General features: G+C 41.2%; 1 protein-coding gene across 3 annotated transcripts in view; it reads right to left on the bottom strand.

Moving 5' to 3' along the window:
* The window catches only part of nrp1a (neuropilin 1a), a 50,283-nt gene extending 39,421 nt beyond the window's left edge, over positions 1-10,862 (bottom strand). For 2 of the 3 annotated variants that reach the window (XM_026292062.1, XM_026292063.1), the window contains exons 1-3: positions 10,368-10,861; positions 8,822-9,246; positions 7,521-7,695 (exon numbers count right to left, since the gene is read on the bottom strand). In XM_026292062.1, the coding sequence (XP_026147847.1) occupies positions 7,521-7,695; positions 8,822-8,888 (242 nt within the window). In that variant the 5' untranslated portion in view covers positions 8,889-9,246; positions 10,368-10,861. Of the gene's footprint in view, positions 1-7,520; positions 7,696-8,821; positions 9,247-10,367 lie in introns of all 3 variants that reach the window. The other variant, XM_026292061.1, reaches the window with a different exon arrangement.
* Positions 10,863-17,983: the final 7,121 nt, after the last annotated feature.

Consider the following 17,983-nt stretch of genomic DNA (forward strand, 5'->3'; position numbering starts at 1 on the left):
AGCCTTTGGCAGCATTTGGACCATAAGAAGACTATTCCGTTAACTGGCCCCACAATCATGTTTTCCTGCCAACTTGCAGACTGCCTGTCTAATAGTAGCAGCATTTCCTTCTGGTGGAAGCAGAGGTGTGGGCTACTAATAACACTCTCAGCACTACTCTACTATAACGCCACGAAACGTTGCTCCGAGACTGAATTTACAATCTTTACAATTACTGTCATCTGAGAAAAGAAATAACAACATGAGAAAAATGCAGTTCAGGCTGAAATAAAAAAAAGAAAGGCCACAACTAATGTTGGCAATTTAGTGAGGAGAGATCAAGCAAAGAGCAAAGAAAGCGAGGGAGCGTGAGTGGCTCTTACTCAATCATAGAGCAGTGGGGTACTGCCCCATCAATCACTGTCTTGCCACCCTGACCAAATCATGCTGAGTTAAGTGGTAGAGAAACACCAGCGGGCCACAACAGCCTGCTGTGCACATGCTCACAGTGACCGACAATGACCCCGGAGACCCGGGACCGAGCCTGGCTGGGACTGGCTTTACTACCCATCTACACTCCTACCCATTGCAAACAAATTGTGCTTCACCCCTGTGGGCTTGTTTGACTGTTTGAATAAATAACCCTGTGATCGCTGACCACCTCCCTCCATCCTCCAACTCGCTCGTCTCCTCATGAACATCTGTAAGCACGAGGTGTTAAGGCTGCTTAAGATCACATCAGTCAAAATCACGAGGCCTATTCAAGCTTAGGACACGGAATGAAACATGTTTGGCAAACATAAACACGCTGCATGAAACTCACCATCAATTAAACTAAAGTCTCTTTCCTTTCCTTTCTCCTCTGGGATGGTTGGATAGCTAAGATTATGGGAGACGAGCGGAAAGACCTATTGATTAAATTCACTTTGAGATACAATCTGCAGGGTCAATGAAGGAAGAAACACAGTCGCCATATGAACATAGAAACGTTTTTTTTTTTAAAGAAATACCATTTAAGATCGTTTCCCATGATGCCTTGGCTGTGTATGACGTGTGTTGATCTACATATTTATGTTGTTATGCAATAAACATATTTTAAAGAAACCTGTTTCTCACATCATTAAAACTATAAAACACTGGAGACTTTTTAGTTTCACTTCCTTTCTAGGATGAAATAACATTGTCTGCTATAATAATCATCAGGATCGGGATCAGAGGAGGACGTGGAGTTTGGATTTGGATTTAGACTGAACCCAGGTCTGACTGTATATCATGAATCTTCACCTGAAAGAAAACATTTTGTTTATATTTCGAAAATGTTGGATCTAACTTTTCCCCAGATTGTAAAATTGTAACATCCTTAAATTTGTAAATTTGATGAGCGTATAATCAATTTAAATAGTGTGTCGTGCAACGGACCGTAGGCCGGTGAGAGCCGGAAGAGTCGGGAGAATAAAAATGCACACCTGTTGTAGATCAAGTCAAAACATGACCCGTACGGTTTCTTTAAACATGCAGGACCATTCATTCACAATCCACCACAGAATTCTGCACTGCCACCCACATAGCCTCGAATTATTCCTCAGTCATTCATCCTGCCTATCACTTGTTGTTTTTTTTTTCTATGCAACCTCATAAACAGAAATCAGCTTTTGACGCAAAGCAAGGAAAACCTGTTGCTAATTACACGAGGCAGTGAGAGGGGGAGATGGTACTTATTGCCAACTGTCCTTTGGAAACAGAAACTCATAATTGAATTATAGTCTCAGTGTTGAACGGTATTTCATCGGCACTCAAAGGAACATGAGTCTGAACTTTCTTGTAGTCAATAGATGTGTGTCCAGATAGAGAGCTGAGATTACCAAACGCTGTCCTCTAATCATAAGTCTCTCCATATGGCTCCCTCTCTAGCAATCTGTTTTGGGTAAAAATTAAAAGAGCGTACAGCTGACATCTCTAAGCTGTGTGGGCTGCAGCTCCATTCCACAAGAAACTTCCATATAGGGAAGCCTGTATTGGTTTGGGGCTGGAAAGAAGAAGAAGAAAAAAAGAAATCATCAGCCATGTGCCAGATACAGCTTAGTGACACTCAATCCCTGGCAAAAATGAGTTGCTAACTCCCACGTCGAGATGAAAAACAAAAACAGACACATGAGACTCTATGATGCTTTTGTGCTGCCACAGATATGTGACCCAAGGCTTGAAATCCAGCTGGTTATTTATGAGCGCGGGACTTGCCATGCCTTTTTCTCTTGTCCTCTCCCTCCCTTGTTCCTCCTTTTCCTACTCCTCTCCTGTGAAGTGGAGCTCCCTCCTGCTGTGAGGTAGAGTGGCCGGCCTCCTGGTTGTGGTCAGGTTATGCATGAATCAAAGTGGTGACAGAGCAGTGGGGAGGATGGCAGATGCCACGGCCAAAAAGCTTTTCAATCAGGCTGTCCTTCCAAAGCCGTGGCCAAGGTGAAACACTTCACTGCCACATGAAGAAAAAGACCCTTAATCAGACGGTCACTCACACACACATGGCCTGTATACAAGCACAGGTGCACAGACCTACTTTAATCCTGCTCGTTAGCCAGGGAGTAGGCCTTTATGTTTAAAATAGATGAAGAGAAGGGATAGTAATGGTGATGAAGGTCAACAGCTTTTCCATGCACCATCTCTGCCCTGGTCTTTCTGTCCTTCTGTTAAATAACAAGGTGAACACGCAGCTCGTATCTCCTTTATGTGCTTTTAAATAGTTATTATGTTTTGAAGGTAACAATGGATTAATGCAATATATAAAAATCACTGAACACCCAAAGGTTTCTGCAAGTTTTATTACCAAAACCTTAGCTTTACTATAGTTCCATGGTGATTTGGCATAATTGCTCGCGCTAACGTTCAGACGAGATATTGTAATTTTCAGATTGGTCTTTGGATACTGCTGACACTCGATTTGTTTGCTTCGGCGTAATTTTAGGTATTTCCATTGTTATGGACTCTGGGAGTCTAATTACTGTGGAAAATACCATTTGCAAAACTGAAGCTGCTTTTGTCAAACCTGGAGGTTAAGAAGAAAAACTAAAACATGTGGCGTCGCTTCAGGATGCATGCTTTTCCAACATGCTTGATAAAAGGAAGCACCAATGAACAACAGAAATAAAGGTCCAATAGCATCCCTTAAATATGATTAATCCTAGAGAATGGTCATAAATAAAAATGGATGAAGAAGCATCTGTCACACTTATCACCCCACACATGTACACTGCATTCTGATGATGATTAATACTTGCCAGCATGACCTCTATGACTTGTGTGTGTGTTTCTTTAATGTGCACCATATAGGGAAAATCTGAAATCCCTTAATTGTGTCCACATTTCTCTCACTAGTGTTTTGTCTTTGCATCTTAGTCCCACTTCAAGGAAGTGATGCAAAAAAAAACAAAACAAACAAAAACGATCAATTGATTTCCAATAGAATAAGAGTGTTGGGACAATAAGGGAATTGGGATGTTCCAGTAGCGATGATAAGAAGGTAGTATACAAATTACTGCTGCATATCCAAATCAAGCCCTTCACTCCCTCTAGTGTCTCGAAGCTCTTTAGGTGTTGCATTTTTTCCCGCATTTTTCTTTTTGCATGTGTTTTTGTATTTGCAATGTGTTTCTTTAATGTCTGTGCTTTCTCCCTAGAGATCATAAGTATCTTACATAAGTATCTCCAACAGTCCTGTCTTTCCAAATCCCTGTCCTCACAGCATGAGAGAGTTTTTTTAAAGCCACAACTGCCACCTACCCATTAAAAAAAAAAAAAAGCTTTCCTGTTGGTTTCCTGCCTTATTAACACAAACTATTCAGGTGGGGTGACAGGAGCTACAGGGAAAATGGTCATGTCTCCGATGTCACTTCCTAGAAACAGGTGGCACTCTTTGTTGTCCGCTATGACCGTATGAATGCAGTTAGTGGGATTCCGCATAACAAAGAAAGAGCCAACTGTAGATCTAAAATAGGGTGATACCATACCACCCCCTTCCCAACCTCCTGTCATCGGTGAAGTCCAGACCTGGTCAGAAATGCCAGGAGGAGCAGGATGTCTATTGTAGAGGGTTCACAGCACAGAATGTTTGCCCTCCCAGCAGGTCATGCAGCTCAGCAGGGGAGGCTCAGCGGGAGATTGGAGTGGAAGGGGCACAGGGGCAGAGAAAGGAGAGGGCTACAATTAAAAAGAGAGGAGTGCTTTTCCAAGCTCTGAGTTACAGGCACTTAAAGGCAGGGGGGCTCTCACAGACCTGAGATCTGGTAGGGGCAGGAGACTTTCACTGACTTTCTGCTTGATCTCCCAAACAAAAGGCTGCTTGAGAAGACATTCTTTAAATATCTTTGCTGTCTTGTACCACACTGTCACATACCTTATCTAACCCCCCCCTTCATTTTATTGCACAGTAAATAATTTCTATAGAGAGCTGGTTCTCCTTGTCGAGTCAGCACGACAGGAGAAGGTGGAGTGAAAAGCCTGCAGTTTTAATTGTCTAAGTCTTTGTTGTTTAGGTGAGGTTACAACTGACTTTATCAGACTTCTTAGCTGAACAATAACAAAAACTGTGTATATTAGAAATTAGACAGATTGCATCTCAATCTGCCTTACACCTAACCTACCTGCCAGCCAATTAGATTCAAATTCACTTGAAATCTCTGTTTTTCCCATGGATGGCTAAGCTGGCATTTATCAGATAGTAGAGGAGCAAAGAATGGGAGCATGGGGAGGGAGTGGAGCAAAGCCTACCTATTTATTTCAGTTTTCACTTGAGCCTAGCTTGCTCAAGCAAGCTCTGATTCTCAGAGCAAATTGACTTCAAATATTTGCCTTCATGCGGGCTGTGCCTTTGCCTCACTTCATTAGCTGTGAGAGCAGTTAAGGGCGGCCCCTCTAACTCCACTCTGTGAAAGTTGTGTGGTGCGTGAAAGGTAAACACTTTCTGCATTCAGAATTGCAGGGCTCACTTAGTTTCCTTATCTCTGTGATGAAGTGCTTTCCTCCTCCAGCTCTCAGGATACAGGCCTCCGCACTTCCCCAAACAAACCCGCGAAGGGTAGCGCACACGTGCAAAAACACCACGGCGGCCAGACTCCACTCAACAAAGACGGTTCTTCTTTTCACGAGCACCACTCTGAGTGCTTCTTGTTTGGTTTACTGATAACAGCCATGTTAGGAAACATGTTGTACATGTGTGTTTAATTTGCTCACTAATGAGATTGCAAGGCAATGCAGTGAAGCATGCATGGTAGCCCCCACCACATGTGCCTTCACCCAGTCTGCCAGTCCATCTGATAAGGAACCCATTCTAACTCTCATTACGTTCCATTATGTAAGGGCTGATGTGGTGAGTAGAGCTGGCACAGGATGTCAGATGGGACCAACACAAATCATACCCAACTACTGTGAAATCGTGTATCTACCCTTCCCTGGAATATTTGCTGCATGCTATAATGACGTGTTTATTCCGACGTTGCCATCTCGGACTTTTGGAGCTGTTGTCAATCAATCACTGTGAGTCGATCACAAAAACAACCAATAGCACTTACGTCCATGAGCCCTCCCTGAAACTGTCAAAACCAACCCCCGTGTCACACAAATGTAAATGGAGCACAGAGAGCGGGTGAGGGAAATCCACTTGGAGCGTGAAGACAACTATCAAATGGAAAAGGGAAAAAACTGATTTTGACGTTAATGAAATGCCATATGTGGAGAGGTTGGGTCTGCTGCAAATGTGATTAATACGCACATGGGATGGAGGTGAAAGAAAGAAAAATAATGAGGATGAGAGAAGGGAAGAGACGCTGACAGACGCAAACACATCAACTACACAAATTGAACACAGGTAACTGATATGATATGAAATTCAGAGGTTGCCCCATAAAGAGCAGAGCTAATTTGCCAATGACTCCAGGCCAGCCTCTTCTGAATTAGGCAAAAAGCTGCTTTGTTGAACCCACAGGAACTCAATTCTTTTTTACTGCATGTGTTTAGACACAGGAAATTCATTCCTGACTAATTTGATTAGCACAAGCATTGTTACTGCTACCCCCCCCCCCCTTCGCCATGTCCCTTTTTAGCTGAGGATCTTTTAGTATAATGGTCCCTCTGGTGTTGAAATCAGACCCATAAGAAGTGTCAAGGATCAACCAGCAGTCCGCCATAAATGAAATGAGAGCAGTAAAAAAAGGTTAAAGTGGGATTGAAATCCAGGATTAAAAAAAAAAAACAAACCCTAAAGACATGAATGGTAGTCCGGTTTAGGGTGTAACAGGGGTACATTAACAAACTCCAACAAAGGCCTGCAATTTCCCAAGCCCACACACACACACATACATACACAAATATCTGTGTTTTTATCAGCTTGGGGGTCTTTACGTTGACTCACAGTACATCCACTTCCTGGACATTTGTCCTAAAAATAACCATAACCACTATTTCACTAAATCGAACCCTTAACCTCACCTTACCTAAACCCGAACCCTCTTACATGGAGGAAAGCTGAGTTCCCACAATGTGAGTGGACACACACATATATGCAAACAAAATGACAAGGTCTGCCAGGCTCACCTTAGGGCATCATCCACAGTGACACAGGTTCATCATATTACTGCCTGTCTCCTGTTTCACTGGCTTAAACGATCTGACAACAGTTTAGCTTCTTAGCCTTTGTTGGTTGATGCCGCTTGCGGTTCACAACCCAGAAGAGGATCAGTAACTGTCACTGAGATATCAACCTCAAAGGGGTAATGTCGCCTCATTTTCAATTTTACCTTTTTGCTTCCAAGTCTTAGCAATAAAGGAGGAAAGGAAAAAAAAAAAAGAATAACAAGCAGAGATTTATTCTTTTACGTAACTCATTTCTGGAATTTCTCTCTTCTCTGGACCTCAGGACGTGTTTGAGATAATGGACTCTGGTGTCTTCTGCAAAAGTAAAGTCATTCAAAACCCTCTGACTTCACTCAACAAAGACAAGAAATGAGGACAATCCAAACCCAGAGAGAAGGGGCGAGACATTCCTGCTGCCCTAGGTATTGCCGGAGCAGGGTTACATTAACATGAGCCTGTGGACACTAGATGGTGCAGTTTCATGTGCAGCATGCATGAGGAATATTCCCCAGCATCTGGTGGTGGGGACCAGCATCTGGATTGGTATCTGGTTCCCACAGTGTGAGTGCGTAAGCAGGTTTCAGTCCTCACAACATGAGTAATACGACACACAAACACCTATACTCCACACATGTGTTATATGAAAAGAACATGTGTTTACAGGCTATTAAAGAGACGATCAATAAATGTTTTGCTGTTTGTTTTGTGTCAACAACACATTTGGATTAAATTATTCTGCATGGCCTCGTAAAATGTTGTGCTCTACAAAGAAGCTAAGAGCCAAACAACCTTGAGCAGCTTGTAGATGCTTCCTCTACAGTTTAATTGTATGAATAGTGTTAGTTCACTTCACTTATCTGACTACTTTTTAAAAACGTTTGATTTTCAAAGACGAGATCACCAACTCATGTCGTGCTTACTTGCACTCCCGGTCCTCCAGGTCAAAATGTGGGTTAAAGTTGATGAGGATCCGCTGGTGAGGGCTCGGTGCCGATATCACCCACACACATCTCTGAGAAGGTAGATAAGACATGGGGTATCCAGGTGAAGTGAGGTAGTTGGCGGTTGAGATTCTTATGTTGCCTCCACATTTGTCTGCAGAGAGGGGTGAACAGAGTTTTAGAGATAAACAGAAGAAATTCAGCTTTTACGTTTGGGGATTTGGCTGATACGAAGAAGCTCATAGAGACACATCAATTGAACTGAGTCAGTTCCTGTGTCTTTCCTTAAGACACGATCTCTCTAACCACAACAGCTGAATACAAACAGATGGAGCTAAACAAAATATGCACATTTATATATCTAAGTACATTTCAAACTATGATTTGACAAAGCTGAATTGGTCAAGACAAACAAAGAAGTTAAAGAATCTATAGAGTATTATTATTATTATTATTATTATTATTAATAATAATAGAAGAGAGTGGTTTTTAAAGCATACTCTTATGAAAAAGAACATTTCACACTGTGGTACTGTAGTTTTTAAACAATAAAATGAAAGAAATAGCAGATTTCTGACCACTTGGGGAGATGAAGAGGATAAACACAATTAAAAAGTCTGAGTGGAGAAAATTCAAGAAAAGGTTTGTTGTGCTTGCCACAAATTTACAGGGTCCTAGAGTCCAGTCCTTTCAACCTCCCCATTAAAATGCATGTTTCATTATCAGAAGGAACACAGGCCTGCTGCTGCTGCTGCTGCTAACATACTTTCATTTGCACTTGTAATTTTATTTTTAAAAAGCCTCCACTATCTGCTCCGCCTGAATATAAACCTCTTAAAAAACATATCAGAATCAAATAAATCAACCAATAACTGTGCAAAGCTGAGATGGAGCATGGCAAAGTTGTATGAGGCAAATAATAGAACTGACTTTTTGCACTCTACCCTAACTCACAAATAAAATATGCAAAAGGAAAACAGGTTTAATTCAGTAAACTTTTGAAGAATGTAGGTTAAAATAAATAGAGAAGGTCTGATTACATGATGTAACAATAAACTCATTGTGCAGGAGCATATAAAGCACCTAATGTTTACATAGGAATTATTATATAATATAATTATATACAAAGACACACAATACAGTAATCATTAAATACAGTATTCAGAAATATTATCTAAGCCTGTCTAGAATTAAAATTGGTTGTTGGCACAATCGTCAGGCAGGTGAGCAGGGATTTATAAATATATAATATATACATAAATATATATTGCAAAACTTACCGTTTTTGAAAGCTCTGACCACCAAGAGTATTCCCATGAACAGGATAAGGACTAATCCACAATGCATTCTTGTTTTATCAGCAAGAATTTAAATTACGCGTATAAAAAAAACTGTGGAAATTAAACTCCCCCGAAAACTTTTTGGTAAGTATCGTTTCCTCCGTTGAAGAAATAAAGCGGCGTGTCTCTTTGAACGAAGTTGGAACTGATCTTGAGTGTGGGCTCAGGTCGCTGGCATCCTATCACTCAGCTCCTGTTTCCTCTTCCTTGTGTCGGCTGTGCTCCTCTCTCTGACACGGACCGTGCCATATCCTCGCCAAAAAAAGCCAAAGCGCAAAGTATATGAAGAATTCACCAGCTCCTCTTGCCACTTTGCCCACTTTGTCCTTTCTCCAAATGTTTCCGGAGCAGAAGGTAATCCCTGGCTGGGAAAAGAACCAGACGGAGATGTGAGCAGGTTAGGGATATTTGCCACTGCCGTGCGCTCTGGACATTCCCGTCTAAACGCACCGTTGTTGGTACAATCAAGACCGTAAAGAGACGGATACAACCCTTCCCCGAATTGCTACCACTTCGCTTCTATTGGCCCAGAATGTGGACTCGAAGTGGATGATGATTTGCCCGATTACAAATCAACCTATGTGGTAAAAGCTCCGTGTCTTTCTGTGTAAGCTGAGATGCACACTGAGTCACTGAGCGCCAGGAGTCCGTTAAGTGACATGACTCTCTTTCTCCCTTTCTTCTCTCTCTCTCTCTTCCCCTCCCTGTATCTTCTCTCTACAACGAGTTAGACATTGAGGGAAGATGTAGGATGTTAACACAATAAGACTTCCTTCAGGAATATATCGCCTTATAAACATCAAATAGCTGAAATAAGGTATTTGATGAAAATACGCTGTGAGACATTAACAGCCAAGAGACTTTAGATTTTAGGGTTTAGAATGAGTTTGAGTGTTTCCTGTTGTTTTTTTTAAATGGGACTGGTCCTTATATGTGACACAGTAAGTTTCCTGTGGTGGCTCAAAATACAGATTATCCAGTTTAAGTGAACATACTGGTCCAGGTTTAACAGATTTCTTTTTTTTTTGTTGTTTTTTGTTTTTTTGCACCAGCTATACAGATGCGCCGACTGTTAAAATGAGCAGTAACACCAAGAAACGGGCTATACGACGTGTCATGTAAGGAAAATCAATTAAAGAATAAATTATTCTCGATTCGTAGCTTTACTCCAGCCTGTCCTTACTGGGTCACACTGCGCAACAATCAAAGGAGCCGTGTTGTTTTTAATTCATCATTTAACACAGTCCTGTCATGCAAACTCCTGAATAAGCTCCAGGCTTATGAGAGTAAATGGTTTTAAAATGTGCAGTAATTTGTATATGAGAAAAGTACTGTACAGCAATAACAGGAGCATATTAACCAGGTGGTTTAAGTCTGTACCTGATCATAGAGAAATGCTTCATTCTCTTTAAAGATTAATTATAATTGTGATGTTGCCAAAATCCCTAAACTCTGCGTATAAGTCAAATAAAAACGCTTCACTCACGTGTCTTGAGGAAACCTTTGGCATCCAACCTTCCTTTCTCCGCTTCCAGAAACAGTCTTGGTTTCGACAGGCTGCCCTCGGTTCCGCTAAAATGTCACTAAGTCTTCTGAATCCCCCAAAACCTCCCCTAAAACCCAAGCACGTTTTTTAAGCCACGGGGGAACAACGACACAGGCCAAGTAGGTGCCGGTTCCCTACAGCGCAAAGACGCACAGCGAACGCCCAGAGACTCACTCTGTTCCCCGCGTACTGAGTAGATTCCTCCCCGCTGGTATCTCCGGGGTCTCCGCGTTTCGCTGGTTCCCATTCAGTGCTATCACAAGTACAATCCAGTCAGTGTGAGGTAAAACAGCCAACCCCAAAGTCAGAGAGAGAGAAATAATAATGTAGTTAAAAAGAAAAAAGTTTTCCCCGGTCTCTCTGTGCGCTCCCTCTCGGCTCCTCCACTCTGGGTTTGTCTCCATGCCCAGCCTCACACGCCCATTTAGGAGCGACGAGTACGCGGGTGAGCGTTATTTTGTGTGTGTATGCGTGTGTGTGTTGATGTGGAAGAAGACCTCTCTCTGCCGGCCCGTAGCGTTTTGTGGGACGCATCCGAAAGTCACATTAGAAATAAGACGGGATAACTCGATCTGCGCTCGTAAGCGATACTAAGCCTGCATCAGATCCGTTTTTAGACCCATTTCTGCCATTACATGAAGCTACAGGAATAACATTAGGGTGTTGAACCAAGATGCCAACAAACTTGCATGTAAGCAAATTATTAGATATTTACGGGAGATAAATAAAACACAGTAACGCGCATTAGTGAAGCCATTACGCAGTCGAAGTGCTTATGGAAAAACTAGTGAACAGGCTGGTGCATTGTTTTCTTTTGTTATCCTGTGCCCAAATATACAGCACATGTCACTTTACACATGATCTGGGCTTTACTGACGGTATAAATGTATCAGTCAGAGGCGTCAAGTCAGCAAACCAGCATGGAAATGTATTTATTATTCATGACTGACATGGATAAAATAAAAATAAAATAAACAGATTAAGGAGCAAGGCGCAGGAGGAGTCTCCAGAGTTTTAATTATGAATGATCATCTGAATTTGTGCATTTACTGACCCTCCTTTGAAGAAATGACATCATCCATTTTGTCTTTTGATCCAACTAGTTATAAAACTGGACATCTCATTACAACCAACACTGGAGAGACTGAAAAATCATCTCAATATATACCTTCAAATTGTCACTCTGCAACTCTCCCATAACTATAACAGACTCAGGCTCAATTGGTCTCAAGGGTTCAGGCAGCATATATACCACTTGAATTGTTTATTTATATATATATATATATATATATATAATATTTTTTATATATATATACACACACTGACTGCAATAACTGGAGGCTTTCAGCTGCAGGTCTTGGTGTAAAAGTGCCTTCTACCCTGTAGGGGGCATCACAGCTGGTGAGACCTCAAAGTACAGTGTAGTACTGTATGTTGTACATTGTGTATTAACTCAGCTGGTTTATTGTATATTCCAGTTGTTTTTCTTATCTAATTCTTTGCAACTATAACACCAGAATTTCCCTTTGGGGATTAATAAAGTACTTGTATCTATCTACTGTAAAATTAAATACAGTAGTATACTGTATTTTTTTTTTGGTATACTGTATAATGAAGTACAGTATTATACCGTCATAGAAATATTACCGTCATTTATTTTACAGTGCTGCTATAGAAGCTCCAGTGTACAAATATTACTGTATTTATTATAATTAAATACTATTATTATTATTTAGCCAATATAAAATAAGAAAAAAGGGAAACTGAAGACTTGACTGCAAAAAAAAGCAGAAATTTTATTGTGCAATTTTAAAAACATGTAACAGCAATTTATCAATACAAAAAAAAAAAAAATCAGTTTTAAAACAGAGTAAGACCAATTCTTACATACATAGGGACACATCAATATTATATCATCACCAACTTAAGAAAGTTTCAGTCTGTTCCTTTAACATCTCCTGAGGACAATAAACGACAGTGCAAATGTTTTGGTGAAGATTAACTCCAGCAAATATGCTCAACTTTTACCCATGATGCATTGTAGAATACATAAAACATTGGAACTTATAAAACAACCTTCATTAAGCAGTTTCTCACTGGGGGTGTTGGGGCAGCATTGGAGAGGTGCATGAAAATGTAAATATTCCCCACTCACCACATATTAACACATTACTATTATTATTATTAATGACTATTAACTGCCCTGTGATGGACTGGGGACCTGTCCAGGGTGGACCCCTGCCTTTCACCCAAAGAGAGCTGGGATAGGCTCCAGCTGATTCCTGGGACCCTGGTTAGGACTAAGGGGGTCTAGATGATGGATGGATGGACGACTATAAAACAGATATTATTAATATTCACAACAAGGCAGGTCACAAACTGGATGATGGAGGATGTTCTGGCAAAGCACGATGAGTATGCACACACACACACACACACACACACACACACACACACAGAAACAGACACACACACACACCTCGCTGAGAGCTAGAGTAAATGGTGGGATGGGTGTCAGTCAAATCTCAAACCAAAACAACTGTTTTGGGAGAGTGCACTAAGACACAAATGGCACTCTCCACCAGCAACATTAAAACACTAAATGAAAGAATATATTTCAAAAGACTGGCATCTATTTCTGCAGTGTAGTTCAAAAGATGTGTAGAACCCATGCCAACGAGCACTGGAGCTGTTCTAAAGGCTCTTGAGCTAACATCATTCAGAGCAAATATATTGCTACTCAGAACTTCTGTATTGGGGAATTTGGAGAAACCCTTGATTATGTTGACAACTCTTTTCATCCAGTGCCAACGTTTTTTCTTTTTTTTTTTTTTAATTGTTGCTTTTCACAGCAGTTGAGCATGGCAGCTACAATATGATTATGGTCTGGGAAACTGGCTACTATTGATAATTCAGTGGTGTTTCAGGTCTGTGACAGGAGGAAAAGGTACAAACAAATCTGGGAGCCAAATAGCTCCCACATCTACAACGTTTACAGTTGGTAAACAGTTCTATAGCTCACACAGCACCTAAAACAGTTTACTAGTGAGGTGACTCAAACCAGCCAGCAGCCCAGGGGTGAAACTTTGGGCCACCCATTTTCCAATTGCAGCTGCACTGCCAGTACTGATATTTTCAGCCCCGCTTCCCTAAATGACTGGTTATAGGGTGCCAGTCCTGATGTCATGTCATTCAATGTATGCTGCGCCGATCTCGGTCAGACTCTGGGTTTCACTTAATCCCCTGGATTTATTTGCTAAAAACTATGATATGAGCTAAAACATATGTATCTTGGGAATATTTCCTCATACTCTGACAACCACAAAACTGCATCAGGGGCGTTACTGTGGTGCACATTGATGTTGAAGTTCAGTATATGAGAGGGCAGATTTAGTTAGATTCATCCACCAGCTGGAATATGTGAATTCACGCTTCATTACAAAGTGGAATAGGGGTGCAGACCATAAAGTTAAAAAAAAAAAAAAAAGTACTCACTAATCATTCTGTGCTTCACTTCCTCCTCTATGACAACCACAGTAAAAGCTTTCATATTTCTCATATCTGTATCATGGGTATAATATTATGTATATTTTAATATTTTCCAGTTTTTCTCTCTCTATTGGTATTTTTCAGATTCTTAATTTATTCACGTGCTTGTTTACGTCTTTCTTCCCCTGTGTGCTGAGTGTAACAGGTGAATTTCCTGCTGTGGGATTAACACAGTTTATCTTATCATTACAGGGAGTGAGGTTTTTATGGAAATGTGAATAGAGGCTATGTGGCTCTCACAGCATCAAAGCCGCTGCATTGTATCAGTTGCTCAATTTGATATTTGATAATTGCTAGTCAGAGATAGTCATACGCTCCTGAACAGGCTTGCTGACACAACTGGCACAATGTTGTAATCCTGGCCTTTTTTTTTTGTTCACAGGAATGTGGAATGTGCATGTGCATGTTTGTGTGAAACATGAGGGGGGGGGGGCATGGAAAGAGAAGCAAATAGGTTTTTTAAAAAAAAAAAAAGGAAGCAAGACAAAAGCTGAAGTGAGCCCGAGCTCTAATATTAACTTTCCGAGGATTCGGGAAATATAGGAGACCCTGAGAAACCTCTGAAAAACCTCTGCACCACAGACTCTTCAGAGGCAGAGGTGGTGGTTGTGGTGATAGGAGGGGGTGGCGCAGTCAGACCAAGTCCTAGAGTAATTACCACAAAGGCAGCATTTCTGCTCAGAGGTGTTAGGGCGAGGTGAAACTAGGCGTAAACAGAATTAGCAGAGGGCTGAATAAAGTGCTTTAGAAGTTTAGAGGCATTATGGGAATAAAGAAAGACCAACCAACCTGCAACCTATTTGGGTACAGACCTCAGTCAAACAAGCAGGGCTGTTCCTCCTCCTACACCAAGGACGTGTGAGGAGGAAAGTGGGGTAAAAGGAATAGGAGAATATAAAGCATTTATTAGAAGTAGAAACATTTATAGTGACATTTAGTGAAGTGGGGAGGATGTATGGATAAATATTCATAATGTTGCTGGGAAAGCACTGAGAGCTTCTCATGGTCAGAAGCAGGCTGGAAGTGATGGCTGTTGAATTAATGATGAAGGAGCCTGGTGTCTGTCTCTGGGTTTGCATGTGGGTCTGTATGTGTGTCTGCACATATGACAGCATTTACGACAAATGGATGGTTGTGTGTGTGTGTGTGTGTGTGTGTGCCTTAAGTTCACACAATCACACACACATATATACACCCAACGCAGTCCAGCATCACCCCAATTTCACATCATCTCCCTGATGAAATTACTCAGTCCTTGATACAGACTCACAATTGTCTCTGATGCTTAATTACATTTCTGGAAAGCCGGGGAGCAAAATGCCTAGCAAATTCAAATTTTTTCCCTTTTTGCTGGGTTAATGTTCTATTCTCCTCTTGGTTTTCTTTTTCTTTTTTCTTCTCCACTTCAGAGGAAGAAATGATGAATATTGTGCTGCACATCATCAAACGCACAGGGAGAAACCCCAGAGATGAGCGCAATGGTAGGGAGGGAGAGAGGTGTAGAGAGGGAGGGAACTGTCATGGAGAAATGCTATGTAGGTCAATGAAGAATTGCACTGGGATATTGCCTCCTCAGCTCACAGTCTGGGAAGTTGATTTGATTTCCGGTGAATCCATCTGACTTGAATTATGAGAGATTACCCTTTCTAAAATCAACCTCGATGACTGCCATAGTGCTCCTCTGCTCTGAGGGGGATCCATACAGGGATCTGTGCATTATATTGGTTAATATATATATTTGAAGTCTTTCTGAGTTCTTCAAACAAACCTTAGTCGTACACTTTCTCTCTCTCTTGCGAAGGTGTATTTTCAGATGTAAGGTGGCATGTACTGTGGAGGGAACTATCTTTCACTCCATTTACCCCCAATATTAGGGCTGACATAACTCCTAGTCAGAGATGTTACTGGATGATTCCCCTAAACCTCTGAGTACATTCAGTGACAAACAGTGTTTAGCATGCAACGCCTGCTATTTGATATGATATGATAAAACAGATGCATATCTATTCTATGAGATGGGAGATTAAGAGACACCAAAAATACTTTCTTGATAACTTTCTTTTTTGCACACAATGTAGAAACAAACTACGCTGCTGTTTAAAAAGAAAGAGAAACCACATCAGACAGTCTGTCATTCAAAACAGACTGGATCATTAGGACAACAGGTGGATGATGAATCTGAACATATCTTTCAACGGTGTCCCATGAGCAAATCGTGTATCTAATGAAGACTTCCCGTAACATGACGCCATTAAATCGCACACTGTCCTTCTCAGAGTATGAGAAACTACTAGAAACTACCACCACTACATTCTTACTGATAATAATTTGGTCTTGGTACTTTGCCATTTGAGTATAATGAGATAATAGACTTTTTCCTTGCTAAGATGCTAAGTGCTGATGAAATAACACCACTCCCTGCCTTTCTGTGCTTTGTTCACTGAGTAATTGCCACAACAGGTGGTAAACCTAACTGGCCCTCTGGCCATCCAACTTCACAAGGAGGTTAAGGACACACACAAGAGGGATAGAAATGGATCCTGGGCCAGCAGCACCTTAAGCACAAAGCCAGTGGTAATTAAGTAGAGGAAATCCCAACAATGGTGGCCTGGTCTATGCTATTAAAGCTTAAGGGAAGCAGTGAGACAGTACTAAGGAAGATGAGACGCTGACCTTTGTATATGTCTTTGTGTGTGTGTGTGTGTGTGTGTGTGTGTGTGTGGGAGGTAAGTCATTCCTACTGTGCCAACTTGTGTGAAAGGACATGGAGAACTCCTACAGTTTATGCACTGTCATGGTTTTTTTAAACACGTGTCTTCGTGACTTTGTTTGTCTTGTCTTGTGTCATGGGACATAACTGTTGTCATGCAGCAGCTGCTGAGAAAAAAAAAGTGATGTAGAATGCAGAACTGGTGATTAGTCCAATCACATCCTGGATTATTTGGAGGATATAGATTGGGCTAAAGAGCGATTGATCACACAGGAGCGTCGTTTGACTCAGGCCTAACTTGGTCACAAAGTAGTTGCATCCCTATTACACAAACCCATCTCAAGATTGCATAATTCTCAAGAATGAAGATGGTCACAAACTGTTATTGGTCTGTGAAGAATTACCCAACGTTTTTCTCAATGAATCAGCAGTTTTTTCTCTCAGAAAGAAGAACCATGGGCAGGAATTTTCACATGTGAGCTCAAATACCCAAACACACTTGAATACACTGAGCAAAACTGTTGGAATAGCTTAATTACATTGTGTCATCTGGTAACATGAGACTTTAACAGTTTTATCTTCTCAGTTCTTGCTCTCATATCTCTGCAGCACCATGAAACTTCACATGCAGTTACATTTTTGAGGTGCATGTCATCGAGGCTGTTAACAGCATCATAAACGGTTGCAATCTGCCGACACAGCAACATTTCTGAAAAGAAGTACAAAAGGGAAGGAAACACCACTGGTCAGATGATCAGACCAGTTCCGATCAAACAAAGTACTGGTTTCAACTTTGTACGTGCATTTCCTGTGGGAACAAAAGAATATTTGAGACTTCATGGCCTTTACAGGGTAAATTGGTTGCTTAACAACCTCACAGTAATTTTTCCATTTCCCAGACCCCAGTAAAGACCTCTAATCTGATGATTATCATATTCTCATAGGTGGTGCACCACAAATAAAGACCAAAACTACGACAATGAGATGCAGGTTGTACTACAATCACGATTAACCTTCAGGAAAACAGCCCATCTTAACTTCAACCTCTGGAACTGACAGGTTTTGGATCACTGTGCCTACAGTTTATGTCTGCAGTGTTTTCAAGTTTCATCATTCCTTTCTGCTAGCTCATGGTGAACTCTAATGTCCTCTGCCTCCTCACCATCAATATCTGCACTTGTTATTCTGACTGCAACGTGACGACACTGCTGCTGGAACAAACTAACTCCATTTCACCTTGTCAGGGTGCAGGCCTCAGAAAAAAACCAACCTGTCCACAGAGACAAATAGAGATGGA

This window comes from Mastacembelus armatus, chromosome 20 (assembly GCF_900324485.2).
Source record: "Mastacembelus armatus chromosome 20, fMasArm1.2, whole genome shotgun sequence".
In the NCBI taxonomy this organism is placed as follows: Eukaryota; Metazoa; Chordata; class Actinopteri; order Synbranchiformes; family Mastacembelidae; genus Mastacembelus; species Mastacembelus armatus.